This window comes from Spermophilus citellus (assembly GCF_964194105.1).
Source record: "Spermophilus citellus genome assembly, chromosome: 2".
Lineage (NCBI taxonomy): Eukaryota > Metazoa > Chordata > Mammalia > Rodentia > Sciuridae > Spermophilus > Spermophilus citellus.
The window spans coordinates 241,602,415-241,615,486 of record NC_138183.1 but is presented as its reverse complement, the minus strand read 5'-3'; the positions used below and the strand labels follow the sequence as shown (position 1 = coordinate 241,615,486).

General features: G+C 35.8%; 1 protein-coding gene across 1 annotated transcript; it reads right to left on the bottom strand.

Moving 5' to 3' along the window:
• Positions 1-6,045: 6,045 nt before the first annotated feature.
• On the bottom strand, positions 6,046-6,999 carry LOC308641867 (olfactory receptor 8J1-like; the record flags this gene model as incomplete). Its single annotated transcript, XM_081280450.1, has 1 exon — positions 6,046-6,999. The coding sequence occupies one exon, from the start codon at positions 6,997-6,999 to the stop codon at positions 6,046-6,048; it is 954 nt and encodes a 317-aa protein (XP_081136576.1).
• Between the last annotated feature and the right edge of the window lie 6,073 nt (positions 7,000-13,072).

Below are 13,072 nucleotides of genomic sequence, written 5' to 3'. Positions count from 1 at the left end.
ATTCAGTCATAATCAAGGAGCAGTTTTAGTGAGAAAGATTTTATTAGCCATGAAGAATTTCCAGATATAACCTGGAGAATTAAACCTAGAAAAATTACTAAACTGGGTGGGACTATAGAAGAACTCATTACCCTCTTTCAAGATGGTACATTGAGATGGATTTTAGTTTTTTGTTTGTTTGTTTGTTTGGGTTTTTTTTTTTTTTTTGTACCAGGCATTGAATTCAGGGATGCCTAACTACACTGAACCACATCTTCAGCAGCAGGATCTCACTAAGTTGCTTTGGCTGGCTTTGAAATCAGGATCCTCTGGTCTTAGCCTCCTGAGCCACTGGGATTACAGGCAGCACAACCATACCCGGCTGGGTTTTTGTTATTTTGATGTGAGCACTGGCTGGAATAGTATTTTATATCAACTTGACCACATAAGTGAAGATGTTATAGATAAGAGAAGCAGGATTTCTATTGTAAAAAAAAAATGAAAATAATCTGTGGGGAACCTCCATGAACCCTGGGAAGGTGGATTAGTCAGTGCTACCACTATATACACAAGTTCATCTACATAGGAAGTTCTCTGGGTAGGTAGATAGGAAAACAGAGGCAAATACAGATTTGTGTATGCATATTAATTATCACAGATAAATATAATTCCTGTCTGCATTGGAAAAAGTGGCTAAAAGCAGTGGTATCCCAGTGGCAGGCAGCACACCCAGTTCCAGCCAGCACACCCAGTTCCAGATCTTGGTGACCAAACGTTATTAAGTCTGACATCATCTTTCTGTCAGTCAAAATTCCAGAGGAGGACCTGGACAGGAATCTTTGGAAAGTTCTCTGAGACCTCCTAGTAAAACTGGAGTGCAAGAGAGGCACATTGTCCCTCTCTTCTCTGAAAGGACCTATGCTCTCCCTTGAGAGTGTCCCCTTTACCCTTTCCTATCCTTTCAATAAACTCATACCTATTACTCTGATCTACATATCTGAAATCTTTCTGACACATTTGCAAGAATTGGGGTCTGAAGGATGGGTCTTCAGGGTGCCTCAACTTCTTGGACGTCCCCCGCTCTGTAATAGTGATGTTTGTCAGATTTCACTACTCCAAAGGAACTATCTGCTCCTTTCCCTACTGCACTTTTTGGAAAAAGTCAGTATGTGCTACTCACATCTAAGGAGTAGGAGGGAGTTATTGTGCATCTCCTTGAATGCAGAGGATCTACATAAATTCCTACATTTTTTTCTGCATAGGACAGTTGCCTGTTTCCCTATTTTGTTTTTATAATTATGCTATCACTTCCTTCTATCTGTATGGTAGATTTTATCTTATTTATTTAATTCCTGACTCTCTGATAATGCAACATTCTCTGGGAATCATCATGTAAACTTCTCTCCCTGTTGGTCATGTTTCAAAGAATGTCTGGTTCTTTTTACAGAAAAAGTGTTATTAGAAAACATCATCTGTGTTCCTGGTGTGTTTGTTGCTATTGGGGTAAATACCAGATTCTAGAGTATGTGTCAGCTAACAGAGCTATGTGTGCTTGTTTGTATAAACATATCTACAATGATTTCAATGTGTAACCTCAGAGAATCTGCATTAGGTAAACATGGTGGACAGGAATCACATCAGGGTGTCCCCATCCTAGCAGGTCTCACCTGAGTTCCTTACAGTTTCCTGGCAAAGTTGCCAAATAATGCTGTGCCATAACTAGAGCAGCCAAACTAGCAAGTTCCCATGAGGGGCAATGAGAGATTGGAAAAAAAAAAATAAGACTCATGTACTCAGATTGTGAAACTAACAGCTGGGATGGGTGGAACACTGCTTTCTGATGGAGAAGTAGGTCTAAAGAATTACACCAGCAATCTTTATTATATATTTCTCATTAATAGATAATTTGCAAGCATTACTCTTTATATTCATGAAAGTTACAGAGTTAGCAACATTATGTAGTTTATTCCTCAGTTATATTGTACAGTTGCAATGTGCAATGTTAAGAGCATTGTGTAGCTCTCATGAAAGTCCATTGTTTAAAGTTAGTATTATGCAGGCAGGTTCAGGAGCAGCAGAGCTGGCAAAACATTGTGTTTTGTCTTAGCAAGAGAATTCCTTCATTCTCAAGAGTTGTGTGCCTGAGAGCAAAGTTGAGGCTGATAGGACTCTAGCACAAAGCCTCCCTAGGAAGGGCATTACCATAGCAACTGGGCATTCTGCACCTTTGCACAGACACTTTCCCAGGGATCAAGCATGCAACAGCCATGAAGTCATCAGGGACCCAAATCTCAGAAACTGGTCTCCCAATCATTGTGATGTCACTAGTCATCACAATGCAGGACTCAGGAATTTTGACTTGTGATAGTAGAAACAGAAGCAAGTCAGTCAAGAGAACATACAGGCAAGGTTTTATTTATTTATTTATTTTATTAGGGCTTCTCTTAAGAGAAGGGAGATACAGCACTGACCAAAGTGTCTGGCTGGCTCCCCCCCAAAAAAGGGAGAGAAATTTTATTGGTGTAAAAGGGCTGTTTGCAAGAGGTGCTAAGGTACATTTCCAAGGTCTGTTTTCTTTTCCTGTGAGGATCCTTTAACTCGAGGAAGGCATGGTCAGTTGGCTATTCTGGAACTAAAGGTTATTTTTACATATCGTTGCCTCATTCTGCATAAACATCTCTGTCTTGTGATAAGAATGAGTCCCTATAGTGGTTAAGAGAGCACATGGATAGAAATGGAAGAGAGCACAAATCAGGGCAACTAACAGGTTATAATTCTAGCAATTTTCACTGTAGCCTTTAATAGCTCTCAGACCATGAGTTAAGGCCCACAAGTATATTGGCCTTATTTCTCAGTCTCAATTTTGTCTCCAACACCAATCCATTACAAACCAGAACATTCTAGATTCCTCTCCCTGAAAATCTAATATCCTTCTCTAATACTGTAAAATGTGCCTGCCAACCATATACTTAATTGATCACTTCTAGTTTATCCATATATAATGGTGTTAGAATTTTTAAACTCCATTCTTATGTGAAACAGCTTTATTGCCAAAGTGCTTCTTGATTTTCACATCACATCTCTGATCTTTCCTGTGTTTAATAAGTCAGCACATTTCTTCCTAACCACTTTCGAAAAATCATTCCACATATTTTTAATACAGTGGAATGTTTTTTGTCACAATCTGTACTCTTTTCCAGTGTCCTTTGGCCTCTTAAATTGTTTATTTCTAAGTCAGCATTCATTAAGTTTTTCTCTCTGTCCTGTAAAGCTCTGGAAATATTAGAAAAAGACATAGTGTCATGTATCCACCATTACAGTGCTGGGATGAATTGTTTCACTATAGGAAAACATCCCCATATGCTTTTCTTACTAAACTCTTCCTTCCCACACAAGCCTCTGCAAACCAGTGATCAGTTGACCATTTCTAGAGTTTTCCTTTCAAGTAATGTCTTTTTTTTTTTTAAAGAGAGAGTGAGAGACAGTGAGAGAGAGAGAGAGAATTTTAATATTTATTTTTTAGTTATCGGCGGGCACAACATCTTTGTTAGTATGTGGTGCTGAGGATCGAACCCGGGCTGCACGCATGCCAGACGAGCGCGCTACCGCTTGAGCCACATCCCCAGCCCCATCAAGTAATGTCTTAGGAATGGAATTATGTAGTCTTTCAGGCCCACCTCCTGCACCTAGTAATAAACAATGAATGTTTTCTATTTCTTTTTGTTATTTAATAGTTTACTGACTTTTCTTGATGAATAGTAATTCCTTCTTATGGATGCATAACATTTGTCAAATTACCTGATGAAAGACATTGTTTGCTTTCAAATATTATCAGTTACTAATATATTTGGTATGTATGTCCACACTTGGATTTTTGTTGGATAAATTAAAATACCTAAGTGTAACACTATTGAAACATGCAACTTTTCTTTTAGATGTGGATTGAATTGCTCTGAATGTTACATTTAAAAACTCATTTATAGAGGTGTTTGTAAAACAAAAGTTACTTCAGGGCTATTTTTGGAGAGATGGGTATTATAATATAGTGTGAGATAACAGAACTAGTTGGGGAAATCAATAGATTGGGAAAACACTGATAAGTGTAATGGAGATTCATAACAGATTTGTAGACCAGCTACTATAAGCAAAGAGTGTAAACTTTTATAATTGCAAGATGTCCAAGCAAAATATCTTAGTACTGAGCCTGCAGACAAACCCACAAACTAAAATAAGAGCAACAAATCTGATACAGTGGGAGGAACAGAATTCAGAGTACCACATAATATTAGATAAAGTGTTTCTCTTAAAACTGTAAGTATTCTGGGCTGGGGATGTGGCTCAAGCGGTAGCGCGCTCGCCTGGCATGCGTGCGGCCCGGGTTCGATCCTCAGCACCACATACCAACAAAGATGTTGTGTCCGCCGAGAACTAAAAAAATAAATATTAAAAATTCTCCCTCTCTCTCTCTCTCTCTCTCTCTCCCTCCCCTCTCTCACTCTCTCTTTAAAAAAAAAAAAAAAAAAAAAAAAAAAAAAAAAAACTGTAAGTATTCAAGGAAAGAAAATTGTGATCCACAAAAAAGAAATAAATCAATGGAAATAGAAAGTGAGAATCCCAGAGGTAGACTTGAACATACAAACTTCAAATAACTAAGGCAACAATAAAGTTATAACAATCACAATCTTTGAATGTCTCTCAGTCCAAATTTTTTGTTATATAACAATTCCTTCCTTATATCAAAATCATCATGACTGAATATTTAATGTCTATATTAGCATTCTTCAACCCTGAAGCCCACTCATAAGTAAACATGTGCACAGAAAGTTAATATAGAATTATTAATTCCTAAGAGTATTTGTAGGAATACCCCATCAAGCTTATTAAAATAAGGACATGTAGCCTTTATCTTATAATTTTGATTTGAGCCACCTGCCTATAATCCCAGCAGCTCAAGAGGCAGGAGGATCACGAGTTGAAAGCCAGCCTCAGCAAAAATGAAGTGCTAAGAAACTCAGTGAGGCTCTGTCTTTAAATAAAATACAAAAATACAAAATACAAAAGTAAGGCTGTGGATATGGTACAGTGTTTGAGTGCCCTTGAATTCAATCCCTGGTACCTCCCCCCCAGCAAATAAATAAATAAATTGGATTTGATAATTCAGAAAGATAACTAGTTAGGCCGTCCCCATGCATTTAAACTTGCAAAGTAAATTCTGGTGTAAACTAACTAACCAAGAATAATCAGAAAACAAGACAACATTTTTATAAAACCCAGTGAATTATTTCCTCTAATGTTGTAAGTGACTTTCTTGAAGATAGACAATTAAATGTCTAAGAATATTACAAAACAGTAAATTTATTTTTCACACAAAATACTTACTGTAAGAAACTTACACTAAATATCACAAATAGTATAAGGAGAAAGAAGAATATTTACAGAATTGACTATCTTGCAAACCAAATCCAGCATATTAATAGTACTACACTGTGCCTTAACTTAAAAATTATAATTTCAATCTTAAAATGCTTATCATTCAGAATATAAAATCAGTGACAATATTCATCTGTTAATAAATATTAATGCAGAGATAGTTTTCTTTTAAATAAGATGACTGAGTCAGAATGGGTAACTTATCTGTAACATGAATTTTATTCATCCATAATTAATAGATTTTCAAAATATAAAAATCTACTATACTACATTATACCTGGAGAAAAACACAAAGGAAAGTTGAATAATAAAAACAAAGACATCAGCTTTAATTTCTGGTACACTATCTTTTTGCTCCATTCAAGTTGATTTAATTATTTAACTGATAGCTTTGTTTATTGCTGAAAACATTGCTTCAAAATTAGCTACCTGTCTCTTCCAGGGCAAATTTGATAAAGGTTGCATTAACTTTAAAACCCCAAATAATTTCAGTTTTCTCTCTTTTTTTAATTCATAATTTCCCAGGAATCCAAGAATGCTATGGAGACTGCAAATCAGTCATAAAACAATATTTTTTAAAAAATTTTAAACTTGTATAGCACACAATCTTAGCCATCTCTTCATTTACCTGTAGATTTAAAAACACATAGCTGTAAGGGAACCACAGGGATTCGTCATGAATCTCCTTAAGGCGGCCTTCACATCCTTGTTCCTCAGGCTGTAGATCATGGGGTTCAGCATGGGGATCACCAGGGTGTAAAACACAGATGCCATTTTATCAGTGTCCAGGGAATGGCTGGTTCGAGGCTGCAAATACATGAACAGCAGAGTCCCATAGAAAACTGTGACTGCCATCATATGTGAAGCACAGGTGGAAAAGGCTTTTTTCCTTCCCTCTGATGAACGCATCCTTAGAATAGACAAAACAATGTTGAAATAAGAAATTAGAACTATAGTCATAGAGAACAAGATATTTGTGGCTGCTGAGATAAAGACTACAGTTTCTGGAATGTAAGTATCAGAGCAGGACAGGGCTAACAGAGGGACATTGTCACAGTAAAAATGGTTGATGACATTGGAAGCACAATAAGACACAGAGAATACAGAAGATGAAACCACAGTAGCTGTGGAAAAGCTATACAGGTAGGTGAGTAAAACCAGCAGATTGCAAATCCGCCGAGATATCACCACCATGTAGAGCAGGGGATTGCAAATGGCCACATAGCGGTCATAGGCCATAACAGCTAGTATGAAAACCTCAGCTACGATGAAAACAAGGAATGCTCCCAGTTGGGTGGCACATTCATAGTATGAAGTGGTTTTCTTACTTACTAAGAAGTTGATCAGCATTTTAGGGGCAATGACAGTAGAGTTGCTAAAATTTATAATAGCCAGATGTCGGAGGAAAAAATACATGGGGGTTTGAAGTCGAGAGTCAACACTGATGAGGGTGATGATGCCCAGGTTCCCCATCACAGTCAGCCCATAGATGAGCAGGAAAACCAGGAAGAGAGGAATTTGCAGCTCTGGAAGATCTGAGACTCCTATGAAAACAAACTCAGTGACCTGGGTGACATTTCCAGGAGCCATGAGTCTGGTGGAAACTCGTCTGTTTGCAGAAGTAAAGAAGAAGTCATTATGCATTTAAGGAATTATTTTATAGAACTGTCAATATATGGCAAGGCCGATTCCTTGTGTTAAATTTCCTTAAATTATGCATTAATCTTGCTTAGTCGTTAAACTCACAATTCCATAACTATGGAGTAAAATTTTTAATCATTTGTAGAGAAAAAGTATGGCAAAGTATGAGGTGGTCCAGCATTATAGAACATTTTGAGGGTTTACTTCCTCACAATGTAATGGAATTATCATTGTCTTTAAATTGCAAAAGTTGAAAGCCATGATTCCTAACTTATATTCTTTGCATGATCATCATAGAACCTTTAGGAATTGTGGGGACCAAATAAACCAATGTTCGTTTGCAATCTCTTGATTTGAGGTGTGTGTGTGTGTGTGTGTGTGTGTGTGTGTGAGTGAGTGTGTGTCTAGAATTGATGACTCTTGGCCCAATCCTTCCCTATTTCCTGTATTCTATTTTTCTATTATTTGTTTTAGCTGAACTTAACCTGCATATTCAACCATTTAAATCTATTTACTGTTTACTCATTCTATTTTATTAACTTAGAAAAAACATTTGGAGTTACCACCCAAGAACTCTTTTGTAGATTACTGGTTTCCATTTTCAACTTTTAAAAAGTTGTAATGGTGAAAATTGTGTCATTTTTGTAACTTGTTGATATGATGATTTACTGGGTACTTCTTCCTACCTCTCCCTTCATTACTTTTTTTTTTTTGTTGTTGTTGTTTTCTCATTTCAAAAGCTTGTACAATTCTTTCCATCATGTTTCACTTTATTATCATTTTCATTTATGAAATGTTACAATATTGTTTTTATAGTCAAAAATATATTTGTTCTTAACTTTAGTTATTCATTTTAACTGGCCTTTTTGCATAACTTGACAGTTTTATTTATTGTTATTACAATAAACATTCTTATTTTTTGTACTTGATATTAGAGAAAATAACATACTATTTTAATATTGTTAATTTTTTTCCAGATTGTTTATTTTAAGGATGATCAACTGCTCTTATCTAGGCTAATTAGATTCTCTGTATAGTCATAATTGATAATTTATTCATGCAAACCTATAAGTCTGTCATTATTCTTACCTAAAAACTTGAAGTTAAGTTCTTGAAAGTCAAGCCTATTTTATGATAAATGTCTAAGCACTAAAAGCCAAGAACTGTTGACATTTTCTCTTCATCTAAAAAGCATAGAATAAAAAAGGAAAAAAAAAGACAAAATTATTAGGCATTGAAAAAATTAAGTGATAAGACAAAAATAATTAGAAAAATATTACCAAAGTACATCCTAGACTTGTTGAGTATCTAAGTTTGTGTCTGACACCAACTATTCCTCTTTCACTAGGTGTCTTTGAGTCATATTCTTACTTATTTATTAACCAAATACTGTCTGAATTTCTACTGTGTACCAGACAATGTTCAAGACTCAGATAAATTACTTGCTCTTCACCTCCTGGTCCTTCTATTACAATCACAGGGAAGTGAAGAAAAATTGTTAAAGAAACATAAAAACAAGGTAACTCTACAATGTATTAAGTGTAATGAGTTAATTAAATAAGAGCACAAAGATACATTAAGATGAGATGGGGAGGTCCTGGGGATGTGGCTTAGAGGTAGGGTGCTTGCCTAGCATGCATGAGGCCCTGAGTCTTATATCCAGCACAGAAACAAACAAACAAACAAACAAAAACAATGAAAAACCTTAGACAACAATATCAGAAAAAGCATTCGTCATTCAGGGGAGGCCTTTTCAGACTGGAAGTTGAAATCCAAAGACCTAGAGAATCACAAGCAATTACCTATTCTCTAAAGCAATGTCATGTTCAGCAAGAACACTCCAGGATTCTGCGCCACAGTGAATGTGTGGAATTCTGCTTTGGCACAGAAAATAACTTATTTTATTTTTTGAGAGGGGAGAAGATGGGAAACTTAGTGAAAGAGAGTATGATTGTATTTTAATACAGAAGTGGGTTGTTAATACAATCAGAACTTAGAGCTCACAGTACTTATTCAGATTTTAAGGGCATTGCAAACCATGTGAAAATTTTAAGATAGTTAGCTAATATGTCCAGCTTTAAATTTAAACAAATTGACTTTTGCTGATATGAAGACAATGAATAGTAATGATTTTAAAAGGCAAGAGGTAGAGCAGAAGTGGAATAAAAAAACACTTAGTTAATGGACAGTTATGTGGTTTTCGCAATAATGTTGGTTGAGTCCAGGAGAGAAGAGGGCGACAGAAGACAGATTTAGTAAATTGGAACACGAGCATAAACAAGGTACACTCAACATAAATCTATGGTAGGTAAATGAAAAAAAAATGAGAGGGAAGTAGATCAGGAAGATTTCTGTGAGGTGATTTTGGCAATTGGGTCGATGTTAATGATATTTTGAATATAAAAGAATGGAGTAATCAAAGTGATGTTTCAATATAGCATACTTTAGTTGCTCATGAAGTATTCACAATTGCTGGGCATTTTATATTTATGTCTTGAGCATATTAGTGCAGTTAGTTTCACAGGGTTTGCATTGATTTCAGTCTAAATCAGGATGTATTTTTTTATATTACAAGGTTTTTATTGAACTAGTAACCAATAATTTTAAGGTTTTCCTCATTTAATCTTTATCTTTTCCTACTGATGACCAATCCTCTGAGAAATTGTAGATCAAGGGGAAAAAAATCAGAGAAAGTGAATTCATTTTTTAAACAGTTTAAAATTTTAGGTCTATTGAATTAAGATCAAAACAAGAAATGTATATTTTCTTCCAGAATTTTATTTCCCCTTTGAAAATATCTTACAAAATTTGTCCTAGAGATCAGGAATCTATGCCAACTTGAAGGCACCAAGAGGGCAAGAGCCTCATCTCAAAAGGAGTTCTAGTATTTTTAAATTATTTTTAATAACTAATCAAAGCCATTTTGGATATAATTAAACAGAAATGTTGGCAGGTTAATTTTTCTGAAAATAAAGGTCTATATTAATATGTTATATTATTTCATTGACTATTGTATTAAGCTTTATATATACTTTCCTGTATGGCAATAAATTTAACTGGTAATTTTTCTAAAGAAATCTGTTATTTACAGCTATGTTTTCAGAGAGACATGAATTTGACTTTGGGTAGCTATGCATCCACTTTCTTCCACAGTTTTCTTGGACACCTGAAATTTTCATTTTAGATAATATAGCAGTGATATGAACACAGTCAGTGAGCAAAATTTCATTGGTTCACTAGTGATAAAATTTACTAAAGCACATGAGACCTGGAGTCAATTTTAGTTTGGAAACATAGAAAATTATATTGTATCTGACATCCTATATTTCTGAAAATAGTTAAAATGTCACAAACACAAATGCTTAGGGTAAAGGCTTTATTTTTTGATTTTATGGAATTCATGGTATCTTCCAAAATCAAAGTGAAGTGGCTAATTTTGAGCCATGGTTTGGATGTCTTTAAGGTCCTTATGGAAAAGTAAGATAAATATGTTTTACTGGGCTGGGGATGTTGCTCAAGCGGTAGCGCGTTCGCCTGGCATGCGTGTGGCCCGGGTTCGATCCTCAGCACCACATACCAACAAAGATGTTGTGTCCGCCAAGAACTAAAAAATAAATATTAAAAATTCTCTCTCTCTCTCTCTCCTCTCTCACTCTCTCTTTAAAAAATAAATATATATATATGTTTTACTCACCTCTAATGGAGAATCAGCTTCAAGTTTAAGTCTCTGGACTGCAGCAATGAGAATCCATGTGTTCTATATACCCTCAACCCTACCTCTGAGGCACAGGTGGCTCTGGGATCCACATATTTCCTGTTACATCTTCAGGGAATATGCCACCTAGGATTGGTTCTTTAACAGGGCTCTCCTCCAGGAATTCTCTATATACTTCTTCTGTATTCTTTGTAGCAGTCTGAACCATAGACTATCAATTGCGTAATATCTAGGGGATACAGTGATTAAGGTGTGTTTGTCAAATCTCATCTCCAGATAGAGATTCATTATTGCAAAAATGGAACATATAGGAGCAGGAACTGATTGTCTATCAATCCAATTACAACAATCCATATATGTAGGAGGCTATATATCTCTGTTGGGCTTTTATATCTTGTACTTCAACAATAGAATTGACATCATAATTATTTCCTGGAAAGTTATAAAGTGTATGTTAAAAGAAGGATTTCTGTTTCCCAAAGTGTTCTTCATTTAATACAATTATTCTTTTAATCTTTCCTTTACATTTGCATTTCAGGTGATAAAATAGAGTAGACAAATCCTGGACAAGAGTCAACAACAGAATTTTAAAGCAAAGTTGTCTGTTTGAAAATGATTATAAATTTCCTAATGTAGAAATGGAGTTTTTAAAATAATGCATATTTTAAATATGTGTGTTTCATGCATGTACTGTCTAATAGAAATATTTAGAAACTGGTGTCCATTGGAGAAATTTTCTTCTTTGGGGATTAACCCCCCTTTGGGCATACACATGCACACACACACTCACATACACACTACACAGGATTGTCCTGTAGACTTTACTTAGAAGTGGAGATACAGGGCCTGATGACCTTTTTGTAAATACAGGCCCACTGCACAATAATGCATACTTTATAAGAACATAAGGAACAAGCACATCCACAGTAAAGGATTGAGGTGCATACAAGATGGTGCTGGTTGGGAATGGGTAAAAAAAGAAAGATAGAAAAGATCCTGCCTGCCTCATGCCACGTGGCCCGGCGTCCTGGAGTTCCAGGGGAGAGCCACTCTCCGCCTTCATGGAAAGCCACATGCTGGTGTTCCTTATTCACCAAAGCATGGCTCCAAAGCCCAACATCAAGGTACATAGAGGCTTTAGGTTACCATGACCACATAACTGGTAGAGCACCACTTCTATTAAAGTGCAACAATATGGACCTGGTAAGACAACCTTAAGGGCTCTGTGTGCCTGGTTTCACTAGAGGTTTCTCTACTAGGTGTACTAACAGTCTACCGAGTTCACTGCTGACATAACAGGGAGTCTTGCATGGGGTTGCCTATCTCTTGTTTCTCCTACTAACAGCCAACTTCTTATGATTACCCTCTCACTAGACATATAGTCTAATACCTCCATATTATCACATCTTACCTCATAAACATCTCAGCCAACCCTGCAGACACACCTTCCAATATCAGAAACTGTAAACCATTATGCAAACCTATTGACTATATGGTAGAAGATAACTGAACTCTTCATTTCTGATTATAATGACACAACTGTAAATGTAAAAATAGAAGCACACTGGTATGTGGCTGCACATTGAGTACACTGAGTGCTGTAATACTGATCTCTCCCTTAAAAGGGAAGTATGGGTAACCTGTAGGGACACCATAAGGCAATAGAGCAGAAGCTATAATACTTCAGATCTACATTACAAAATAGGAAGACACACAGACATCATGGAAAATCAAGGGATAAAGTGCCTCAACAATCCAAGATATTATAATAATAGAATCCATATGTAGTGCAGTAGGTGAAATGTCAGAGGAGGAGTTCAGAATATACATAACTAAAATGATTTGGGAATTAAAGAACTACCTAAGTGAGCAGATACAGGCAAAAACCAATCACTCCAAAAAAGAGATAAGGGAACAAATACAGATGACCATTAATCATACCAACAAAGAGATAAGAGAGCAAATACAGGTTGCAAGAGATTACTTCAAGAAAGAGTTAGAGATACTGAAAAAAAAAAACAGAACAACAAAAAACAGAAATCTTCAAAATGAAAAAAAAACAATAAGCCAATTAAAAAACTCAAGAGATAGCACTACCAACAGACTATATCACTTGGAAGACAGGACCTCACACTATGAAGACAAAATATACAACCTTGAAAATTAAGTTGACCTCACAGTGAAGATGGTAAGAAACCTTGAACAGTCCAAGAATTATGGGATACCACCAAAAGAAAAAATTAAGATTTATTGTGATAGAGGAAGTTTCAGAGATTCAAACCAAAGAAATGCACAATCTCTTAAATA